The 25490-nt window shown below is 38.6% G+C and overlaps 1 protein-coding gene across 5 annotated transcripts in view; it reads left to right on the top strand.

Moving 5' to 3' along the window:
* Positions 1-3886: 3886 nt before the first annotated feature.
* The window catches only part of ACSS3 (acyl-CoA synthetase short chain family member 3), a 69611-nt gene continuing 48007 nt past the window's right edge, over positions 3887-25490 (top strand). Inside the window, exons 1-7 of one of the 5 annotated variants that reach the window (XM_039570190.1) lie at positions 3887-4341; positions 12064-12208; positions 17234-17422; positions 22243-22377; positions 22682-22822; positions 25224-25304; positions 25388-25483. In XM_039570190.1, coding sequence (XP_039426124.1) covers positions 4031-4341; positions 12064-12208; positions 17234-17422; positions 22243-22377; positions 22682-22822; positions 25224-25304; positions 25388-25483 — 1098 coding nt within the window. In that variant the 5' untranslated portion in view covers positions 3887-4030. Of the gene's footprint in view, positions 4342-12063; positions 12209-17233; positions 17423-22242; positions 22378-22681; positions 22823-23284; positions 23352-25223; positions 25305-25387; positions 25484-25490 lie in introns of those variants that run through there. The other 4 variants (XM_039570193.1, XM_039570191.1, XM_039570192.1 and 1 more) reach the window with 4 other exon arrangements.

Below are 25490 nucleotides of genomic sequence, written 5' to 3' on the forward strand. Positions count from 1 at the left end.
ACACACACAGCTTACACTAAAGGATGCAGTTGCGGGGAAAAAAGCTTCTTTGAACAAATAAAGGCTTCAGATAAGATTTTTTTGCAATTGCAGAAGTACCAAGCCATGTGTAGTGGTTTGGTCCAAAATACTCATTACTGTTTATCTGCTGTGAGATAAGAATTAGGAGAAATGCAAAACAGGCACCAAACTTGAAAGAATATAAAGAATTTTATTAACAGACCTAAAAGAAGAAAAAAAAAATTATACCACCTTCAGAACTCTCCTCCTCCCCCCACCTTCCTCCCTTCTCCCACTGACAATGTTCAAAGACAACCCTTCAGATGTTCAGTCTGTTTACCACTTCCATAATAACCTTGTTCAGTCCATTTAGAAAGAGAAGTCTCTTCTTGCTCATGCTATGAAAACATTATCACAACGAGACAGCCGCCCACTTCCAAATATTGTTCAGTCCATTTAGGAAGAGGAGTCTCTCTGCCTGCGTGTGAGTCCTTTCCCCCGACTTGCAGCTTTTCCCGCAACTGCTTTCGAGGGTCCACTCTTGAAGTTTTTTGGGGTACAATTTTAAGGTTGAGCCGTTCAGAAACAAAAACAGAGGCCCTTCTCCTTCCCTGGGAGCAAAGGGTCTTCCTCATCTTCATCGTTAGGACTATCTCTGGGAGCATCTCTAGGAACTGAGGTTTTCTCCTTTCCCATTTGGAGCAAAAGTCCTCATCGTTTCCATCTCTCCCTGTCCAAACTTCTCATGAAATTACAGCTGCGTCAGCATCTGCCTATCTCAGCGCAGGTGCTTCTGCTCACGAGTTGAACACTCCACCCCCCATATCTTCATGAAATTACAACAGGATACTCTGATATATCATAGCTTCACAAGAGAATTTCAGCTTTAAGCATCTCCTCTCTCTCTTCCCTCAGGGTTTCAGCTCTTCACAGCACTAAAAGGGTTAATCTCACCTCGGCCTTGCAGCTTTGCAGCTGGAATGTTGAATTTTTCTTATCGAAGTGGAGAGGGGGGAGAGCCGAGCCGCTCCGGCTGCCCACGGCAAGGCAGTGGGGGGGGGTTCCATGGCTGGAACAGGTCCATGGCTTCAGGATGGCCGTGGCCCGGCCCAGCCTGGCCCAAGCAGGGCCTGGCCGGGCCCACTGGGCCCTGCTCGGGCCCTGCAGCTGCCTGTCCCAGCGCCGGAAACGAGAGAGAGCTTGGAGGGGGAGTTTGCCTATTCTTAAATGTGGATAACAGAGGTGATCACAACTTTAAGTGGCTTAGAGAATTGTCCATATTCAAACTGGCCAGCTGATAGGTTCTATCAGTTCCCAGAGGAAACTGTAAGCACCCCTTAGCAAGGACGTCCCTTCCGGGACTATGCTTGTTAACCTATGACACCATGTTTCGTAGTTTGTTCTTTGCTAGATATATGCCTAGAAACATACATATATCTTTCAAGAACGTCTACAGCTACAAGGGTAATTGCTACACACATCACTTGACATTGCTTCAGAATTCTTTGTTGAGTGTGAATTTCAGGAACATCACGTTTCGCCAAAAAGAAATAAAGTCCTTAGAGGGAAAACTCATCAGTTCAGAAATCTGCTATAATGGTATTTGTAAGTGAAGCTTAAATTAATAGCGTGCTGCTGGGAGAATTGGCAATCCCTTCTTTACCTTCTTAGCTATCTGTATGAGGTGTGATGAGTTTAATTAATGAAGTATGTTCCACAGATATTCATTAGACACATTCCTTCAGGAGACATTCCATCAGTAGGATGTTAGCTAAAATAAGAATTCAATGCACTTCTTGTTCCAATTAAGTTCACTTGTACCCCCCTACACCTCTAGCATAGCATTTCTAGTAGGACATATATTCAAAATGAATACCAGAGCATTAACTGTTGCAGTAAGAATTCCTTTGCTTAATACTTATAACTTCACATTAAACACACTATGGACAGAGTGGAAAAATGGTTAGCATTGGTCTTCAACACCACAAGAAATATTAGGCATCACCAGACACAACACATGAGGTGTTTAAAGCTCAGGACACTTCAGTGTTAGTGCCTATAACTAGCCTGTTACATATGCTTAAATATTTTAGCTCGCCTAGCCTCCACGGTTTTCTCCCCTTTAGGGAAAAGGGAGATGTTGTTCCAGCTCTGAAACAGATTGCTAACATCACCCAGAGGCTGGCTGCATGCAATTGCTATAGGTCTTTTCCTAACTAGATGGACATCGATCCCAGTGTAGGTGATCCAAACAAGGTAGCTTGTAAGGCAATTATTACGAAGGGTTGCTCCTTGGAAGTGGACATAATGTACCTCAAACAGTCTGATTTGGGGAAGTGGGATTCACAAACTGGGCTGAGGCACTGATACCTCTTGTTAAGTCCACCAGTTGCACACCTCTGGTAGACAGTCACTGCACTGGACTCAGCCACACAGTGGGATTGTGAACACCAGTCTAAGGCTGTGTGTGATGATTTCTGACCAGGAACACAAAAAAAATTAATAGTTATTCCATAATAATTTTCAATCAGAATTGTTCTTTTAAGTCAAAAATTGCCTATCCATTATAAAGACAGGAAATAAAAAATATAATTCTGGGGATATTTTTTAAAAGCTAAGATCAACTATGTATGACCTGACTGGGAAGTTGTGTTCTTCAGGCATATTTGTATAATGCATGCACTGCCGAGCATCCAGCAGTGATATCTGATTTCAGGGCTGTCATAGTGTCAACAGTGTTTACAGTATCTGCAAGCTTCTCTCTATTTTTATTTATTTTAAAATTTTGGCTACCAAACTCTGTTGACAGCAGAAGTCCTGTCAAAGTGATGAAAGCGTGGACAAAAGAATAAAAGTATTACATTTGAGAACAAGTACTTTTTATGCTACTTAGGGCTGTGTTATTGTGTCACAGATGGGGATGAGAGTGAGGTGAACTGCAGCACAGCACAGGACAGGTAGTTCACAGAGCACTGGGCAATGCAGTAGCCTCTGCAAGCCAGGGGGAACTCTGTGAGCTAATTATATAGGCCTCAGAAACAAAAGCAGGAACCAGTCTTTATGCTGAAAGATGACTAGGGATTCTGAAGATGACCTAAAACTTGTGATGAACTTGAACTCTACCCCACATGTATTTTGAGCCAGAATAATACACTGATTTCATGTATGAAACCTACTGTAGTGGGTAAACAGTCTATTTCTTCTCATTCCCTTACTCCTTTACCTGTAATGTGATAAATTGCTATGTTCTTATTGCACTAATTCAACACAACAATCAGGAATCAGGTGCCTAAATTGATTGCTAATATAAAACACATTATAGAGTGCCTCTTTGCCATATGGCATTTTTATAATGTGATTTCAGGAAGAATATCCTGAAAAACTGTAATGGATATACTTATTAAAGCACTAAAATAATTTCATAAATGATAAAATAACATTTGAAGCGGGTGTACGTCTTAGCTAACTTGTGCATTATAATACTCTGGAACATTACCACTGAAACTCAGGCAGGATTTCTAAGTATACACCATAATGAGCAAAACAGAAGATCCACTACAGATGATAGAGATCTTCTGGAAAGCAGAATGAACTTTATCCTCTGGCACAAACAGTATGCCTCATTTTATCACTGGGAAGTTTCTCAAAGCAAGAATGTCTTTCAAAATAAATACTTGAGGAGTACTCTGGTTACGTGTCACGCAGACCTGTAGGTCACAGGTCAGTCTCTCCCCCGTCTTCGGTCGCTCCAATCGCTGACGGGTCCGGAAACCCCGGCCCCGGCCGCCACCCGGCCCGCTCGGCGCGACCCTCACCGCCCTGCTCCAGTCGCTTCCCGGGAGCTCCGAGGGGCGGTGGCACCCGGGGGCAGGGCCGGGGCGTGGGCGGGGCAGTTCGGCCCGGCCCGGGCCAGGGCAGTCCCGCCGTGTCCCGCCGGCCCTAGGGAGCCGCTGCTGTCCTGTGTTGGCCGAGGGTGTTTTGGAGCCTTAGCGAAGCCCGTGCGGCCGCTCTCCCTTGAAAGCCGCAGAAAATGGGTTTCCTGGGCAGGCTAGCGGCGCTGCCACAACTTAGTGGGGCGGCCGCAGGTCGGGGCGGTGGTGCCTGGCGGCGGCCGAGCCGGCCCTGCGCGGAGGTCCCGCTCCCGGCCCGGGCCGCCTCTGCCCCCCGCCCGCCGCTCGCCGGCCGCGCCGCTTCTTCCCGGGCGCTGGGCAAGTACGAGGAAGTTTTTCGGTCCTGCCTGGCGGAGCCCGAGAAGGTCTGGGGAGAAGTCGCCGAGCAGATCCAGTGGTACAAGCCCTGGGTCCGGACCCTGGAGAGGGGCAGCCTGGGGAGCACCTCATGGTGAGTGCCCGAGTGCCCCCGGTGCGGTTCGGAGGCCGGGCACGGCCGGGGCGGCACAGCTCGGCTGTAGCGGGGAGGGAGGGCTGCCTGCACAGGGGGCTGCGGGTGTGCTGGGCTTGGGGTCACGTGCTCACCACAGAACTATCCCAGCATCTTTCTGGGATTGTCGGTCTACCATCGCTGATGGAGGAGACGACTGCGGAGATCGAAGGAGTTAAATGATTACACTTGGTTAAACATAATCATTAAGTTAAGCAGCCTGGGCGAGGGCGTGTTAGCGTGCGCTCTGGCAAGCGTGACATGTGCGTGTGTGAGTCCATGTGCGGCTCGATGATGTAGATGAATGCTCCTGATGCTCCCCTGTCCAACCCCTTTTGGGTCTGAATTGGCAACAAGTTGCCGTGAACATCGAAACCCGGCTTCAGGTGCCAGAGGAGGCAGGTGTATGAAAACAGGTGTATAAAAACGGTGGCTTTCGGGATTGGTTAATCTCAGATACTGTCTAAGTAGGCCATCGTTTAGATGTTGTGGTTAAGGAAATGTTTGGCAAAGGCATTGGCATTGTAATATATATCTTCATCAGTGAATGGTGAACTACTCTAAGACAGAATATGATATCCTTATTATAAATTGCTGGATAGTATTTTCAATACTTTCTCAAAGGTAGTTTACTGTTAAAATTCTGTATTTACCATTTTGCCTCTTTTTCAGCAAGTTTACATCATGCTTTTTGATATTTTTTCTAGAAAAGCTGATGCAGAGTATAAAAGACACTGTAGGATAGGGGTCATCTTTCTTTGGTACATCAATGTTCTTTGCCCTTTTTGTATTTTTTTGGTTTGTTTTTGATTAAAATGCTAATAATTCTAAATATATAATTTAAAATATTAATCATTTTCAAATCTGTACAAATTAAGAGATACAGAACCGGAGGAGTGGAGCTTGGTTTCTTACTGGTGTCTGATATCATTGCTTGACATGTCTAGTAGTGAAAATTTATATGTCTTAAGCTAAATTATAAGCAACACCCAGCCGTGGTGGCCTGTGTAACAGTCAGAAGTTCTAAAATGGTTAGATAGGGTCCTTGAGGCTTTGATCTCGAGGTCATGGCACTTTTCAGAAAGTCCAGGTAGGATTACCCAGATAATTAGGGTCTAGACAAGAGACTAGAGAACAAGTCCTGTGAGGAACAACTGAGGGAGCTGGGGTTGTTATTTAGCGTGGAGAAAAGGACGCTCGGGGGAGACGTTATTGCTCTCTGTAACTACCTAAAAGGAGGTTGTAGCCATGTGGGGGTTGGCCTCTTCTCACAAGTAACAAGTGATAGGACCTTAAGAGGGAATGGCCTCAAGTTGCGCCAGAGGAGGTTTAGATATTAGAAATATTGGATATTCGGAATATTGCATATCAGGAAAAACTTTCTCACTGAAAAGGTTGTTAAACATTAGAACAGGCTGCCCTGGGAAGTGAAGGAATTGCCATCCCTGGAGGTATTTAAAAGATGTGTAGATGTGGCACTTAGGGACAACATGTAGTGGTGGACTTGGCAGTGCTGGGTTTAATGGCTGGACTTGATGATCTTAAGGTCTTTTCCATCCTAATTGGTTTTGTAATTCTGTTATTAAAGACCAGTAAAGCTCATTGACTGTGGCATTCCCAAACCTAATGAAATCAGTAAAATGGTTACTTTTGAAGAACTAAGGAATGAGAATATTATACATGCAAATAAACACAGTTTTGCTATCAGATTCTGTCACACAAGTGTGGTATGATTTGCTGAGCAGGATAAGCTTGCTTCCTCAAAGTGTCATGGTTAGGTGTTTGTAAAGCATTGTGAATTCTCAGGTGGAAGTTGTTTGGCCTTTTGAGAGGGAAAATGGATATTTCATGGTCTGAAGTCAAACTTGAGTTCCAAACTCTTTTCTAGCTTCACTTTTTAACTTGCATCTTTTGTCCTTTGTGGATGCAGAAACTGAAATTATCTTTTTTTTATGCGGGCAAATAATTAAAGGGAGGTTGTATGGAAGACAGAGCCAGACTTTTTAGTGGTGTCCAGTGACAGGACCAGAGGCAATGGGCACAAACTGAAGCACAAGATTTTCCCTTTAAGTGTCCAGAAACACTTTTTTAATGTGAGGGTGACTGAGCACTGGCACAGAGCTGGTTGTGGGATCTCCATCCGTGGAGATACTAAAATGCCATCCTGACTCTAGGCTGACCTTGTAGAAGCCTAGAAGATAAGGGTGGTAATGTGTGTGTCTCAAACACCCATAGCCAGATAGCTGTGAAGCCAACCAAGGATTGTTGGTAATAACAACACTGTGAGAAAGAACAGGATGTGGCTGGAGAACGGGGCCATACAAAGGTAGGACAGCACTTTTCTGGGACAAATGTCCTTGTTCTAGCTCGTGGAGATAAGCACAACACAGTGCAGGGCAGGAGGAAGGTTGAGAAGTGGGCATGGATTGTAGGGGGGGATCAGGACCACCAAAGACTGCCGAAGCCCTCTTACCCATTTTCAGAAAGGTCTGGAAGAACGGACTGTGCATGATAACTAATTTGCATAGAAAGCAAGAAACTTATCTATGAAATGGTACCCCCACAAAGCCTAGGTGCTTGTGTGCCTCAGGTCTGGTGACAGCCCATCAGCTGGATCAACACTGGAGCCAGGACTGGTGATCTTATTTTCTTTCTTGTTTTCTTTCTCTCTCCCCCTCTTTATTTCATCTCTCTCTTTTACCTTTCACCCTACCTTTATCTAAAACCCACTGCCATGTGCTTATACTAGGTTATCAGGGACTAACTGACACCAATTTCCGTATAAAGTGTGTGGAATTTACTAATAATGTCATTCTTTTTGACCATGAGCATTTATGAATCCTTAGATTCTGCCCTTCCCTTAAGAGTGGGATGCCACAGACCTGCTTGAGCAGGTGCCCTCCAGAGTTCCCTTCCACCCTCAAGCCAGTCTGTGATATGGCCTTGTACAAAGATGCAAGTCGAAGACTCAACATCAGGCTGTAATTGCTTGCTTGCCAGGTACCTGTTGCTCTGAGGATAATAAAACTTTAAGCAATTCAGATTGGTGTAAACAAATGTCTCAATGTGCAACATGCAGTTTTATTTCTTTTTTTAAGTTCACTTTAAGTGTTAATAGGCTGTATATGATAGACCGTTGTACTTTAATGCCTCTGAAGTCCCAAACGGTTACCAGCAGTCAGTGTGCTCAGCAGGGCGACAGGTGGGCAAGTACTTTGAATATAAGAGAGAGAGAGAACATAGAGGAGGGTCTTTGATAGGACAGGCTGAAGAGAAAACAGACAATGGAACTCAGCTGAGAAAGAAGCCAGGTTTCCAAGCAAAACCATGGCTTGCTGGCTTAACAGGGTAAAGATGAAGTTCTGGGTCAGAGGTTTTACCTTGGAAGCTGTTTATGGAGACCTGAAGAATAGTATTAAGAAGTTTATGTATGTGCTTCTTGAGTTAGAATTTGTTTCCTCTTTTGGAGACATTTTATTAGGTCAATTGAAAATACAGGGGTTTTTTTCAATATCTTTGCATTTGCTTGCAAAACCTGAGACTTGCAGAAACAGATGCTTTTCATGTATTTTCTAATGTAATTTATTTCAACTGAAGAAGTTGAAGGAGGCTGTTACTGTATTTAAAATGTAGGCATAAGGCAATTCTTCCTCTCTAAATGCTGTAAGAGCATGAAAGAAACATGCAACATGCTCCAGTGTGTTTTCTTCACTCTCTGCCATTGGAAATACCAGAATTATGTCAGTGGAATGCAAAATGATTTCCAGAAAGTAAGTGATCAGTGTCGCCATCCCCTGACTTGTTTTTTTGAATCAGTAAGCCCAGGTACTGTTCTAAACTGCATCAGTGGCTGATACAGCGCAAAACATCTGGTTTTGCCTACATGAAAAATGATAAGAGATGAGAAACATGATTGGTCAAGAAAAGGATGATGGAATTGTTTGAAATTTTTTGGTGTAAAAGCCGAAAGGGAGACCTGGGTTTTAAAATACACAGAATTTGGCAAAGAAGTTGAAGGAAAAACTTCCTCGAGTTGGCTTTGAACAGGTCAAAACTGGAGATCTTGAAGTGCAACATGGGAAACATAGTCACCAGATGTTAGAGAGAAAAGTCTTTTTAATGCTGAAGTTAGTGAAACACTTGAACAGATTATTTTGGAATCTTGTGCAATCCCAGTTAAAAGGGTTAAAACAAGTATTTATTTAGGAGTGTGGAAACAGTTTTCCCTAATGTGTGCAGGCAGAGGGCAATTTTGCAACATATGTTTTTTCTCTGCTGCTAAGACATAAGTGCAATATATAATCCCCTTTGAATTTTAAACATGTTGCTCAGATTGCTATCCAAATATTGCTTACACTTCTAAAACTGTGACAAGATCAATTTACATAATAATAACCCAAATTATCTAATATTGTCTCACATTTTATTCAGCTTCTGTTCTCATTTCATCTAAAAAATTAAAAAAAATAAAATCTACTTGATCCCAGGGAACCTAGCTGGGAAAAGTATATGTACCCTGCATAGCATGAAAGAATTTTATCAGTATGCTTTTTTTAAAAAAAGTGGTGCAAAATAATGCAGTTTTTCCTTTTGCATATATGCCATCTTTATTCAGAGCACTCCCTTCCGTCCTCCCTTCCATCGCCATTGCATGTAGACTAAAAATTGTCTCTGAGTACAACTGTTTTGATTCTGAGGATCGCAGATAGTGTTTGAAATTAAGGGATAACTTTTGAATATTTGAGTGAAGTGAATTAAGGCATAATTATGTGTTGCCTTCTTCAATGCTGTACTTATTTCATTGCTATCAAGGAGGCTGTTGTCACATCCAAAATAATACCAAATGCAATAAAAAATATTTCCAGGCCATATATGGTAGATGTTAAGCTGTATGTATTGGGAGTCTCGTGTGGGAGTCTAACTGACTTGCTGAGGGTAAAACATGAGGATCAGCCCTCTTCTATTTCTACTTCTTAAATGTTAATATAAAGTAGTAATTTTAAAGTATGATTTAAGAGGCAAGTGCACGTGCTTGAGATTCCTGGTTATGAAACAACAAACTCTGAGAGACCTCAGGGCTGGGGTCAGATGAAAGGTGTTGAAACCCAGTCACAAAGAGCCTGCATGTCCTAAGTGACTGCTGTAAGCAGAGAGGTTCAAGGGGGTAGGTAATCAGACTCAAATTATTAAGAAGATGCCATATTTGGCCTAAGTTATCTGATGTAATGTGGATTATCAAAGGCTGCTGCTTTCATGGATGTATGGAAAAAAAAGGTGTTAGAAGGATAGGTAGGTATTGTCAGAATACCGGTTTAAAATGTTGCTGTGGTGCAAACTGTTTTGATACTATAGCCTGGTAAAAGTTCTGTGGTTTTTTGACTGGAGGAACCCTGTCATTTTTTTCCACCACAGCACCAGTGGACAGTAGACAATCATCTCAAAGAGACTGCTAGTGAACTGAATGTAGTTTCTTTGATGTGTTAGAGTTGTTACTGTGTACTCTATTTGTTTCACTCTCTCTCTGCTCCATTTGTTTTATGTTATTAAATTGTCAGCATTAGGAACACAGCATACAATAAGGTTCTTCAGACTTGGATTCAGTTGGTAGTATGTGTTGAGATAATTATCTGATTAGCAACAGATTAGCATTTTACAGTCCTGCTTATTATGGCAAGACTTTCTGGCAGTTCTTGCAAACATCCTGTGGATCCGCTTCTGATCTTTCTGCAGTCTATTGGAATATTTTCTTTCTGATTCTAGACCACTGTTTGAAATAGAAGCATCTCATTGATGTCCTTATAGCAAGGGTCCTGGTTTCAGGCTGCTTTTTCTTTTCAGCTCAAACCATACAAATCAAAGTTCCTCACAGGTGCTCATCTGTATGAGAATCGCTGGAACAGAAACTTGCTGCAGCACAGGGCAGCTCTTCAAAGCCACAGAGCTTTTATTTGTCAGCCAGAATTTGAGCATGTCCTTGGGTGACAGTAGGAAAGCCAAATTCTCGTGGTTATGGTAGGTGCATCTTCACTTTTCCGATCCTGTCAGAACCTTCTTTTCCTTCTGAACAGGGTAGCAAAGCTCTCATCACACCTCCCAGATAGTCTTGGTTTTTGACTAAACCACAGTTATATCTTTCACACACTTGTTTGTAAGTGATTGCTAAACATTCATGTTGATGTTGCCATGTGTCTTTAGAAGAACCAAAGCTCTCATGCCTGCTCATGTTTTGACCATTTTTAAGTGAATATGCATAGCCCAGTTACTGTGTTCCCTTGCTTATATCATCCTACAGTGATTTGATATAAAAATCTGAGCCTTACACAACTTTTATGACAGTAATACAGAGTTTCTCTGTATTATGTGAAACAATTCCAGGTCCTTTATTGTTCATGTGGTTTTCCTTTTAGGGAAAGGGTTTTGTAGTAGAGAATGGTTTGTGAATTTCATGGTCCCCCACTTTCTTCTTATAAATGGCATTGTAAAGGAGTTGCAGTAAGATTGCTGCATCCTAAACATCCTAACTGGTTTTAATTTCATAATTGCCTTTTTTGGACAATAAAAACTGTCCCATGGCGTCTGTATGTATGGATACAAGAGTAATATGTAAAATATCCTGATTTAGAGCACTCTTTTACTAAAGAGGAAAAGTGAAGAAGGAAATATTTTTTTTAACTAGTAGTGAGTTACTTTAGGCCATCTGTTATTTCTAGTTGCATTGTAACAATATGTTATCACTGTACGGTTGTCCCCATAGAACCTTTTGGAAACTCTCAATTGTGTGTTTTCTGTGTATTGGTATTTTTGCTGCAGAGGGGTATGTACAGCTAGAAAAACAAACAAAAAGGGCATCATTTAGTGTGAGCTTTAACCTTTAGGTACTGTGTCATCTTCCAGTAAGTAGAGTTGTCTTTGTATCTGGTACCTTTTGTCTTTTTGTACTTCGAGGATTATGCTGATTATTTTCTTTTTCTGTGTAAACTGACAATAAAAGTGAAACCTATGTTTGTGAAATGTTTTTCTTTAATTGGAAGATAAGAATTTTCTGTAAATGTCTAGCTATTGAAGAGGCTATGACTCATATCACTTCACAGAAAATTTTGAGTCACTGATGTAAAACAGTGTTGTCAAATGCATTATAATCATATGATCTTATAACTGTTTAGGTCACTTTCATTTAGCTATAGATGCTTGTATGCTTAGCTGTTATTGCCAAGAGATGAATAAGACTATTTTGAGTCCTGCACCTGTTTCCTTGAAAAGGATATGTGTGCACTGTACAAAGTAGGATAATAACATATTTTTGTAATGTCCAATTATTTTATGTGAATTTATGCTTTTTCTGTGATACCATAGATACAAAAATCAGTGATTAATGCAAATTAAGTTAAACCAAGACCAAGTTTAGCAGATTCTTAGCTAAGTCAAATAAGATACAGTACTTTTTCTCTGTTTTCACTAGTAGTCGTATTTAGCTTGTTGAGTCAATCATGAGGTTATAGAATAAAAAATGACTTCCTGAAGTGAGTATAATGTTTTAAGAGCTATGTTTTAATTGAATGCTCTCATTCCTTAAAAGAAAAACACAAAATGCTAAAAAAAAAAAAAAAAAAAAAAAAAGAAAAAAAGAAAAAGTTGTCTTGGTTTGGAAGGCTGGCTATTACATACTTAAAACTTCTTTTTTAGGTTTGTAGGTGGAGAGCTGAATATCTGTTACAATGCTGTGGATCGTCATGTTGAGAATGGACAAGGAGACCAAATTGCCATAATTTATGACAGTCCTGTAACAAATACCAAAGAGAAAATAACATATAAGGAACTTCTGGAACAGGTATGTTTCAGAATAACCTTGTTAATGAGAAGGGGCAGTAAATATTGCATAGTACGTAGATACCAGAGAGGTAGAAATTGTCTACCTCACTAATTTACTTCTTTTGCTGTGCTCAGTATTGATTTATTAGCTTTACTACATCTGCCAAATTATACTGCATCCAATAGGTTTTGAACTTCCTCTATTTCCTCTTTTAATTTTACAGTTTAATTTTTTTTGGTTAAATTTTTAACTTGTCTGTATTTGATTTCATTTTCTTTTCCCCTAACAGATCTTATTTAAAAGATTAAGCATAGCATTAGTCAAGTCTCTTGACAGTGGCTGTGATGAGCAAAAATAGAGTTCCATAGAAATGAAATGTGTACCTTGGCCATTGCTGCACATAATTGAGTGTAAGCCCAAATGAAATTTAACTGGGGGAACTCTAAAGAAAGTTGTGTGACCTGCCCCTATGCAGGCTGGTCATGGGAGTGCCAGTGGCTTTTCTGTCTGGAAGGTCTGTGGATTTCGACTTCCCTGTTGGCCGAGGCAGCTTGCCCCTGCTGAGGTTGTGAGTATCTGGTTCTGCATCAGCCCACTCAGATTTACTCTGTGCCTCATCATGGGCTGTTGCCACCATGGGTGTTTGCAGCCTGCCCCACTGAAAGGTTCTTGGCTCTCACGGCTGTCAGCTGGAGGTTTGCCCTCATGCTGTTACCCTGTTTTAGCTGGCTTCTTTCTTCCAGTTACATGTAGCAGTTGAACTTGAGTACAAAGAAATGTTGGAGTCAGACTTGGATTCTTCCTTAATGTGTTTCAATGTGCAAGATGGATTACTTTGAATGCAACACACTCACTGTACTTAAGATATGCATGTAGTGTCTGAAGTAATGTGAACCTATGGTTTAAAATGTGAAATGAGGTTCAGAATACAGTAATTCAGTTTGTGAGGGGTTTATTCCACTGTTGCAAGAAAAGAGAAGTCATACAGCTACAAAGAAATGATAAACCTGTTATGCATTCTACCTTTTAAGGAAAATATAGAAAACATTTACTCCTTACCAGTTTTCTGTTTATTTACCAAGTTCAGAAAACAACTGGAGCTGGAACAGCTAGCTTTGGTCTTTGAAGAAGTCAGAAGACTTTGAAAGGATCCAGCTCCTTATCTAATTTTATTTATACTTATATATAATAAGTACAATTGCAATTTTATACATACAATTTTTGTGTCATTTTCCTTCAAGGCTTATGATATATACACAATATATATGCAAATATGTGTGTATATATTAAATCAATGTATATATACATTACGTATAATACTAGTTTTATTTTAATGCAGTAATACAACATTTTAATGTAAATGATCTTAAGTGAACTTGCTTGGTAGAAATTTCCTCTGAAAAGAACTGGAAAATAGCCCTTTTTTCTGCTTTTTAAGCTTGATATTATATTAAGTCTCCTAAGTTTATGTCTCTTAGGACATGGCAGATTTGTGCAAAGCGAGAAAATTTTGCTAGTTGACGTACACATCCTTTCATCTACATTTCTTCTTAAAGAGCGTTGTCAAACCAGATGGAAGAACTGGTTTAAGTTTTCTGGGGTATGTAGCAGTACTCACTCAGAAGTTCATTATAATCTTTCTGGAGGCTGAGTCCTATCTAAATACTGTATCTGAATTCTCTACAGTTTGTTCTTAATCAAAAGCAAATAAATGTGAAAGGCAATATTTGAGATTAATAGCTTGTCTGTTGGAGCTTTCTGGTCCACTCCTGTACAGTAAGTTTAATTTAGTTAATCTGTTAGCTACTGGACTCCTGATAACAAAAGTGACAAAGAGATCTGATGAAAATGGGAGGGACACAGGCTGTTGTATTTTTTTCATGGATCTTGTAGGTCTAGGAGAGTTTAGCTTGCATTGACGGATTCTGTGCTTGTGAATCCCAGTCACTGTTCAACCCAGGAAGGTTTGGAATTCCTCTTTTGAGCATTTTGAATGGGATTTCTCGTTTAGTATCTTTTAAGAGGAATTCTTTTGGTATGGACCAAAACTGTTTTTAGTAACTGCTTGGAGTTTACTCCAGAACTGAATTACTTAGAAACCTTAGCTGCTAATACAGCTGTAGTAGTTGTTTGGTTGCTGGGTAAAAGTAAACCATGCTCACTGGGTCCATGCGTTTGATAGAAGTGTAATTTATGCTCTGATCTTCAAAGCTGAAAGCCTACTTGAGTTGCTTATTATATCACTTGGTCTCAAGTGATTTTATAACTGAAGTGTCAAATAAATTATAGTGAGTGAGCAGTCTTAAGCTTGAAGAAAAATGGAGAAATAGCATGTTAGTTTTTGAGTGATAAAGTACACTACACTGTCTTAGTGTAAATCATAAATGACAACGCATTGTAACAAAGTGGAAGATTTCATGACTTTTAACTCTTTAATGAAATGTCAGTACTCACTTTACCCCCCTCTCATTTTTTTTCAGAGTGATTGTGCTTGGATGTTTCAGGGCTACAACATCAATCTGAAGAGCAATGTAAAACTGCTTTACAATGTTCCTCCATCTTCCAAATAGTTGCAGATAGAGATAGTGTTTTATTATATAGTCCAAATGTTCCCTGGTTGTCAGAAAGATGAGTGAAAGGGCACAAGGAAAATCATAGATACCCATGTATTGTACTGGATTGTTGTCTTCAGTGACATTACACTCTTTAGGGTGGGGAAGTGTAGTATAGACAAGTGATTACTGGGTTTGCACAGGTGACATGTAGTTCTTGTCTACAGTATGCTGTACACCTGCTCTGCTTTAAATACAATTTAGCTATGATAGACTTAAATAGAAATTACTTAGGTACATGCAGATCTCTTCACTGTCTCCCTCCTACACCCAGGAACCAGTTATATAGCTTGTTTACAGGCAATTGGAGTCTTCTATTACAAAATTACTAATTATGATCATTAAATAATGTTGTTTTCCTTTAGCAAGCAACCATTGCCTTTTTCATAATTATTAATAATTATTTATGAAATAATGATAATGAATAATAATAATACTTGTCCACTGTGTTTAACTATTTATTGCCCACTATCCACACTTACAGTGACTATAAAAGTACTTAGTAAATATTATTTTCATTGCCTCTGGCCTTGTTGTCAACCTTCTGCATGAGAGTCACAAGCAGGAAAGATAACTATTTGCTTTCTTGTGCCTTTGAGAGAAGGTAATGTTAGCTCTGTGTTTGCAGATTTTAATGTTTTTACACTAGGAAATATAGAAAAGTAATTTACCTTTGGAAGTAGAGTTGTTATCTTTATTTATAATTACTTTCACCAATTATACCTAGAAGTTACTGTAAATGCTGGTGGTATGGCAATAAATTCTAGCTTTGTACATGTCCAGGCTTTGGTTTTTGTTGAGTTTTGATAGTATATATCAGTTTTATATTATATTGATAGGTATTAATAAGTCTAGCATTAAAGATGTTTTCTCTTGAAAATCAGTAATATTTAAGATAAGAGCTCTGTTCCATACAAACCATATAGATACCTTAGTTTGGTATAGATACCAAGTTTTCAGCTTGGTGTGATTTGTAAGACTTTGCCTTACAAACGTGTTCTTTCTTGTGGCTGAAAATAACAGCAGGTATTTATGCAATGCTTACAGAAAATGGAACTTATGCAGTATCTGCTGATGCAAGAGTGCCTGCCTGGGGCTTCTGTGTTTCCATTTTTTTAAATCCTCGGGGAGAAGTGTAGAAATGTGCTGTTTGATTGTGGATGAGCTGTGAATTAGATGCAAAGACAGAGCAGATGCTTCTGGAGCTTCTGGATGTTACTGTCTCAGGTTACTGAAAGTCTGAACATATATTTCCACTGAAGAGAGAAACAGTGAGGTGGGAAATGCATATATAAAAGCAATATAGGAGCAGAGGTGCAGGAAATAATGTCATTAGACAGAGACGTAAAACAGTAGAAAAGAGCAGGCCTTTGGTTTGTACAGTGATCCATGATGCTTTTTCACTTGGGTAGTACATCACCTTAGCTAATTTAGTATTGGTTGTTTTTAGATGTCCTTACTGCATACAAAGCAGTTGATGTCCTCTTCAGTATATGTATCAGGATTCTAGGACTGAATGTAGTTACTCTTTAAAAAGAGAAAACTCAAATTTTTAAATAATATAAACGAAAGCGTTTCTTTCAGAAGGTGCCACATTTCCATGCCACAGCAAGCAGATTGGGACACCTGCACAGTGCTTGTCACAGGCTCCCATACTCACTGTAACCCAACTTACTATGTGCTAAATTGTCCATCCTGGCATACTAATGAAATATTCAATACTACTTTTGTGACAGAATATTGTGTACTGTCAAAGTAATAAATATTTTCTCATGGCGTTCCAGAGGCATTGCTGCTGATCAGTCTGTTGCATTTCTTGAGTTCCAGTCTTTTGCTGCTGTACATAGTCTGTCTTCAGGTTTCTGCATAGCAAAAATGAAAATCTGAAAATGAGAGCAAAAATGAATTTCTAAATCTAGATATTTCTCTGAATTTGTATTTATCTTTGGTTCAGGGTGTAAGGTTCTCAGATTCTGAGAAGTTTATGACACTGTAGTAAAGAAAATACTACTATATTTTGATTTGTGTTTCAAAGTTAGTTAGTTAGGACAGAACTTGTATTATGAAATGCCCTGTTCACATTCATTCTTAAGAGCTAAAATGGAGAAATATAAACAGTTACCTGATTAAAAGAATGAGCGGTTAGAAAATTTTCTAAACATTGCTATTGATTTTTTTTTTTTGGCTGTACTGACTACAATAGTTAGACTCCTTCCATTTTTATTTTATAAAAGAAAAATATGTTAGTTTTTTTGCAAAAAGGAAAATGGCTTAAATTTACTGAACCTCTATTATATTACATCAGCTTGCTTTATCGTACCGGCTTGTCTCTTTAAATGTCGTGCATCTGTTGACTGTGTGAAAGTTGTTTTTTTTATGGGGCAACAGAAGATCTGGAGAAACTTTAAATATGAATGTTTTGCCAGTACAGGTCTCCAAGTTAGCTGATGTCATGATCAAACATGGTGTGAAGAAAGGCGATCGTGTGGTCATCTACATGCCCATGATTCCACAGACAGTGTATTGTATGCTGGCTTGTGCAAGAATAGGAGCCATCCATAGCCTGATTTTTGGTGGATTTGCATCTAAAGAGCTTTCAGTTCGCATTGATCATGCAAAGGTAATAACCTGTTTGGAGCAACAAACACCATTGCATTAGTTACTCCTATCAGTCAATGTCAAAAACCTATTGTTTTGGTTTTTTTCTAGACAGGATAACATTTCTCTTTGTGTGGCACGCGATCTCAATTTGTTTATAATACCTATTGTTGCAATATGAACAAAGTACTACATCTGTGCTGAGGTTGATACTTGTGTAGCAGACACTGAGTGAGGAATTTTGACACCTTCTAGAAAACCAAGAGTTTAACAAACTGTTGTCTGTATAGAGTGTACTTTCTTCTCATGTTTGTCAATCTTTTTCTACAAAGCATCACCTTAATCTTGGCTTTTGGTTCAGCATTTTCACCAAGTGTATGAGGAAAATGCTGCCAACCCTAAATGATTTCATTGGTTTAATCTGATGTTTAGACATATTAGGGAGTACATTTTTTCAGCTATGTTGTGATTTAGGAATGGTATTCCCCAATCTATTGTTCTCACAGAAACCCTCCAAACCACGTGTTGCTTGCTCGATTCCCCCTTCTCCCTCCTCCTCCCTGTGGTGGGATGGAGAGGAGAATTGCAGACCTAAAAGGTACAGATCAGGCTGAGGTAAGAACAATATGCTAGAAACAGCAATGAAATAAATGAACAGTAGCAGCAACAATACTCAGAGTGTACAAGAGAGGTGAATGATTGACACGTGAGTGGTCATCATGTGGAACCAGCACTACTTCACCACACCCTCTGGAGAGGACCTATCCCTTTCCCACCCTGTGTATGGCTTGAGGTGGGATAGAATGGCCTCTGGGTCCTGGCCATGCCCCTACTGGCTATTACAAAAATTAACCCTGTCCTGGCTGGAACTAGGACAAGCTGTAATTTTACTTAATTTAATTTCTGCATGAAGCACGACAGTTGTGGAAACAGTTGCCTTAAGTGACTGTGCAGATTTCATAATTAATAGAGGTGAATGCTTTAAAGACTTGTGTTCAGCACAAGTTGAGCTTGTTTATAAAGCATTATGAAGTCTGTGTTATTGAAAATGAAAATAGTACTTGACTGATCTTAGTACCTTATAGGCATATTAGTAGCTTGTGTATGCATCAGTTCCAAACCAGCTAACAATGGAATGGCCTATTCTTGTTTTCTACTGGTGAGCAAGGTAAAGTCTTCGTCACCTTGATCAGGCACCTGAATCATTCAGACTCTCTGTGGTAGCCGTCTTACCACTGAATCATGTTGCTTAGACATATAAATCAAAACAGGATTTTGTATAGGGTCCAAGTCTCTAGGATCTGTGGAACTTTCACTTAGATTTCTGTGTACAGAAGTGCTTTTCAGATGACTGAAGCTTCAGTTTTATAAATATCTGTAAATAGAAAGTTGAATGCATTCTCCTTCCTCTCCTTGATGCTTTAACAAAGATGTTAATAAAATGGCCAGAATGGTTTATTGGAATGATGAAAAAAGGCTAACTACAGCTCTCTAGTTTTCCCTGTCTTCTCACTTCCCCATTTTTTTAACAAGCTGTAATTAGGGAAAAATAATACAAAAGAAAAAATTTAAGCTTTAAAAATGGAGGTTGCTACAATGCAAATCATCTAGCATGTTTACTTTTAGAGTGTTTTCCAATTATTAACTAATTAATCCCAATGGTTTTTCCTCAGGGGAAAAAAGGGAGAGAGCACAATAATCATAATCCTTGCTTCATGCATTAAAATGAAAAGAGAGGAAGTTTAACTTTTCTACCCAAGGTCACATAGCAGCTCTTTTGAAGGTTTAGCTATAGAATTATTAGCTGCAGGCCATGGATTAAATCCTAATTTACATTGCCTTTTGGATTCTTTAAAAGGCAGGTCTAAGTGTTATGGATGATTTTTTGGTCCATCTGATGTATAATGAAAATGTGAGTAAAGAGGAGAGGCCCATCCTCAATCTAAATTTCAAAACATGCCCCAATTTTCAACATGGCAAAGCTTTCATGATTAGTGAATTGCACACTCCTGAGGTTACGTGTAAGCACCTGTGATAGTAAAAATACTGAATAAATAAAGCAGTTGTACAATAACCTAACCTTTTTATTAGGCTTTTATGTGAATTGGTTTAGATGCTGCAGTACAAGACCTGATGTAGATAAAATTAATTAGAAAGCATTAAAGATGTGCAGTGGAAAGCTGGCTGTAAGATGCTCTTGTGGAAGAAAGATCACATTCTGTTGGAAAGTCTGAGTGAAAGAAATAAGAAGCACTTTCTAGTGACTGAAAAGGTACACTTGGCCAGCTTACCTTAATTTATCTTGAATTTTAAATAGGTCTGGGAATGCTGCAAAGTCCTGCAGCTGGTAATTTCTACTTGTGTCAGGTGTTGGCAGTTACAGGCCATTCTGCAGTGAATCGTGATGAAGTGATACAGAGCATGAGAACAGGATTTTTTGTCATCTTTCCCTTCACCTGAGTCTGGGAATATATAATTTGTAATATCAAAACAGTAGGTAGGTTTATAGAATCATAGAGCAGTTGGAAGGGACCTTTAAAGGTCATCTAGTCCAACTTCCCTGCAATGAGCAGGACATCTTCAGTTAGATCAGGTTGCTCAGAGCCCTGTCAAACCTGACCTTGAATGTTCCCAGGGGTGGAGCATGTATCACCTCTCTAGGCAACCTGTGCCAGAATTTCACCACCCTCATTGCAGAAAATTTCTTCCTTATATCAAGTTTAAATCTACCCTCTTTTAGGTTAAAACCATTACCTCTTTGTCCTATTGCAGCAGGCATTGCTCATGTCCAGTTTTTCATTCACCAGTATCCCCAAGTCCTTCTTGGCAGGACTACTCTCAAGTCCTTGATTCCCCAGAATGCACTGATTTTTGGGGGGGGTTGGCCTGGTACAGGTGCAGGACCTTGCACTTGGCCCTGTTGAACCTCATTAGGTTGTCATGGGCCTACTCTTTGAGCTTGTCCATATCCTTCTGGATGGCATCCTCTCCTTCAGGAGTGTCAGCTGCATCACTCAAGGAGTATTAGAGACTATAGAAAAATTTGTAGGAGGAGTCTTTACAACAGAATAAAAGTGTTGGTTTTGTACTATTGGGCCTTGCTTTATCTCATTTCTACTTCATAATCTTGTTGTTTTTTTCAATAGCTCACTATTTCTGTCATTCCTTCTCCAGCAGACCCTTGAACTCTCCCTGGTTTTTTCTTCAAATGAGTTATATTTCCATCTAATCTTAACATGCAGGACTACATGGAACCACAGAAGAGGTGGGAAATGGATGTATGAAAGCAGTAGGGGAGGAGAGGTGCAGGGGAGATAATGTCATTAGGCAGAGAGGCAAAAGAGTAGAAAAGAGCAGTTAAAACCAGTAGTGGGCCTTTGATTTGCACAGAGTGATCCATGATGCTTCTTCACTTGGGTAGTACATCACCTTAGCTAATTTAGTATTGGTTGTTTTTAGATGTCCTTACTGCATACAAAGCAGTCGATGAGCACAGGTGGCATCATATACAAATTACTTTAAAACTAGTGGTGACAAGAGTCTTTTATCTTAACACTTGAATAGAGCTGTATGTCTTGTATTTATTACAAGTCTAACTTCAGTTAGAAGTTAAAAGTTAGACTAACTTCAGGGTGGCCTCCCGATAAATTTTTCAGTTTAACTGCACTGTATTGTATCATCTTTTATTAAATCAGTGCATTCCAAAACAGAAAATTATGAATGCCGAAATTTTAAAGCTTATTTGAAATCTTTATTTTGAATACACACCAGTTAGGGATTTTTCCTGAATGACAGATTTGGACAGGAAACATTTTATTATTGCACAAGAAAACAATTTAATCTGCTGAATTTAATGCAGCTTTAACTGTGGCGTTGGGGTTTATGCCTACTTAATAAGATTTATGCTAATGCTACAATTAGTAAACTAGCTTGATCAAACTGAGGGGCGTATGATAAATAAACTTCTAAAACTTCAAAACAAAGGAGATTGAAGACTCATTCTTTTCCAAATGAAATATGTTCTAACACATACTTTCTTTCGTGCTACCTTTTCTTCCCTGAAGAACTAAAAGTAAAAATACTGATCTTCAGACCTAAGTTGAAATAGCTTGTATGCAGATTTCTTGACTTAGGAAGTCTTATATCAAAACCTGTGGTTAATTTAATGACAAAGATGTGAAGTCCACATTTGGAAATATAAATTAGTCTAAAAAGCCCCAGAGCTATACAAATCTGATTTTAGTTGTTTTGCACCCTCAATCCTTCAACCATCTCTTGAAAGACTCTAGCCTTACTCCCTTCATGTGCCTTATGACTGTAGCTTATTCTCTTCATGTATTTCTAGTTTCCTGCCATCTCTTTTTTGCCTTCTTTTCCCTCCTGTGACATTTACTGCAGGGTGTGAAAAAGCCAGGAAAGTTCTACAGCTAGTATGGAAATATGAAATTGGAAGCATTAGGAAGAAAGCAAAACAGTACAGCTAACTGTTGACATCACTGCACCACTCTTCCTTAGTGGAGGAGCTAAGATGGACAGGAGTTTTTCTCTCTGTGTTTATTAATATTTGTGCAACTGATAAGAAGTTAATATTGTTGATTTCTTACCCAAATTTGTTTGAAAATAGTGAAGTGTCAGAAGTTATTAATGTTCTTCCGAACAAAAAGCAAGTGCATGGACAGTGAGATCACACAGTCTTGATTTACTGTAGAAAACTGATCTAAACCCGTTTCTAATTATGTAAAGATAAATTTTATATATTGAATTTAATGGAAGATGTTATTAGGTTACATATCTAAAATATATTGCAAATGTACATATTAACTATCTAACTTCTTTTTTTAGCCCAAACTTATTGTAACAGCAAGTTTTGGAGTAGAACCGAAAAGGAAAGTGGAATACGTATCTCTCCTGGAAGGAGCACTGGCAAGGGTACAGAGCAAACCTGATAAAGTTCTCATTTACCGCCGACCTAATTTGGTGGGTGCACAGTTGTAGTGCCTTTATGTTAACTTTCAGATAGATGCTTGTGTAATGCATGTGCCTTTACTTTTTTGCAAGTAAAATTTTACTGTACTTATTGTAGTTTGTTTTTTAATTTTAAAATTATATTTTATATATTATATTAATAAGATTTAAATACTAAATAGAACTAAAGCAGTATGAATGTACAGAAAATTGAATAGTACTATATAAAAAATTTGAATAGTACATGTTTTTTGATTGAATTACACTTATTCCATCTGGTTTTCTTTTGACAGTTTTCTTATTTTTCAATGGGCAGGGCCATGTTCCTCTTACCAAAGGTCGTGATCTTGACTGGGAAGAAGAGCTTGCAAAAGCACAGTGTTCAAAATGTGTCTCAGTTCCCTCAGACCATCCACTTTATATTCTGTATACATCTGGTACAACAGGTTTGCCCAAGGTAGAGGACTATCAGTCGTCTAAGTGCCTGCGACCCCTTGAAAATTCCCCTTGAATTTGCAGTTCCCCTTGAAAAAATATTTAATTGAAAAGGTTGAAAATGTTTTCCAGAGCACAGTGCTATAAAATGATAAGCACTGCTAGAAATGGTTTAATCTCATTTATTCACATTTCACTATTGTAAAGGCAGTGTCTAGGAATAAATCATGTTTGCTTACTTAAATAGTAGTAATATAAAAATAAGATGCGTTTGCTTCAAATGTTTGTACAAAATAAACTTTTGAGGAAAGCAGAATGTCTTTTATTCCGTACTATCTTCTGTGTTTTAACTTTCTTAGGTAAGCGTAGTATAGTCACTTAATGACAAGATCAGTTAATACATCACTTGTGTGGTAGCATTTATTGCTGACTAATCTTGTTCATTATTTACATATTAGCTAATTTTCTTGTAGATAAGACATGGTGAATGACATTACAGATTAAATGGAATAATGCATGTTCTGAAGGCTTGTGTTACTGCGCAATTCTGAGTACGTAATACCCTAAAAACAGAAGTTTAGATTAAGTGAAAATTAACAAAGGGTATTCTTTGAAAATGTTTGCTTTGGAATGTAAATTAGTTTTAACAATCTATTTTTAAAGGATTTCATTTTGACAGTGAACTCTCTGAGTGTTTGCTTGGTACTTGCAATGCGCTTTTACAGTGTGGAAGACGAGCTGAATACAATTTTCTGGCGAGAGTCTTACCACCACTGTTTCAGACAGTATCACACAACCTGAAGAGAGCAGTTTAACTACTAAAAAATTATGTAATGGTGTTGCCTGTGAAGTTCAGAATCTCTTAGGATGTAAGGGAAAACAAACATCAGTTTTTCTGAGAAAAATGTCTTCTGTTTTTACCTTCAGTGTGGGCCTTTTAAAGCAACATGTATATCCTAAATTTGGATATGTATGTTATATTGTCAAAAAGCCCAAGATGAGTCCTTTGTTACAATAGGTATTTTCCTTGACTGAGTATCAATAGAATATCTCAGAGGTAATAGTTCTCAGAAGTTTACTTCACTGTGTTGTCTCTGCAGAGAAAAATACAGATACCTTTAATTAATCACCCTTATGAGAGAGATTTTCAACTAGCAGTAAGCTACAATAAGTAACTCTCAGTGAATAACTTTTTTATTCATTTAAAGAACTTAATTTAAATGGTCATGCAAGTAAAACTACTTGGTTATGACCTTCATAAAAAACTTTTGTTGATCTCAGAGCAAAGGCGAAGTTAGAAGCTGAGTGGACCAAAGGCAATCTGCTGCCTGGAATTGGTGAAGTGTTCGTAAACCATTCTCTGCCTTAGCAATCTCCATTTTAATGAGTTAATTTATCTCTGTGTTCTCTCATTTCGTGGATAAGACTTGAAAGTGTCTGTTTCATTCTATTAAGTACATCAGAGAATGTACCATGCGTGGCACAGAAAGACAGCTGCATTGTAATGTCTGTGCAGTGCATATTTGTTTGGTCCAGTGGATTTAATCTGAATTTTAGTTTAGAACACCAGGACATAGTTTACTTAATTCTTTCTTTGGTAATAGTGTACTAAAAGGTGATGAAATGTATATTGACCATACTAATACTGCAAAATATTTCCAAAATTTTAATAATGTTCTAGAGCTGGTTTTTGGTTTACCAAGGTGCATGATGCTATTGATAATCTCTCATTCTAATTTTTAAATCCCTCTTTTAGCTGAAGACTGGGATGGTGTTCATTTAGCATTCATATGTGCACTTCAGACTAGATAGTAAACTTTCAAAAATATATATAGGTTTAAGCCAATTTTCTGGCATCTTTAAAAAGAGTCAGGGCAGAAAGACAGATACATTTCATGGAGTAATCCACCCCAGTTGTTTTAGGGATTGTCTACTTTGCAGGTGCTTCTCTTTTCCAGAGATGATACAGAGAGAGTAGGCAATGAATTAAAAATAGGCCTAGCATTTGGATGGTACAGTTTAAGTGAGGTAAATACTTAATATCTTATTTTTTGTGAACATATATTGACTAAATATTTTTATATCCAACTTTCGTGAGAGAATTTTAGCTTTGTTAGTTATCTTCTGAATGTTTGTCTCATTGTATGTTTGGTTTTTTGTTTTCCAAAATTACTTATTTAGTGGAAGTGTTAGTATATTCTTATTGGAATAGATCCTTTTCTTGTTTTCCAAAATTACTTATTTAGTGGAAGTGTTAGTATATTCTTATTGGAATAGATCCTTTTCTTAAGTGAGAAGTATTGGAGTTAGACAACTTTAATTCTATTGCTGCTAAAACCTTAACATTTGATTGAAGACAGCAATATAATTGTATCCTTCAAATCTTAATCTTAAGTACTTAATACTCAAATTTTCTCATTTAGGGTGTTGTGAGACCAACAGGTGGCTATGCAGTTATGCTAAACTGGACCATGTCAGCTGTATATGGCCTCAAACCTGGTGAGGTAATTCTATTGAAATGTCATGTAAGCATTTTTGAATGCCTCTTATAACTCCTAACTGTAATTTTGTTTATATTTAATTTTAGGTGTGGTGGGCAGCTTCTGATTTAGGCTGGGTCGTTGGCCATTCCTACATTTGCTATGGACCTCTCCTTCATGGTAATACTACAGTTTTGTATGAGGTATGAT

Source organism: Corvus cornix, chromosome 1A, assembly GCF_000738735.6.
Source record: "Corvus cornix cornix isolate S_Up_H32 chromosome 1A, ASM73873v5, whole genome shotgun sequence".
Lineage (NCBI taxonomy): Eukaryota > Metazoa > Chordata > Aves > Passeriformes > Corvidae > Corvus > Corvus cornix.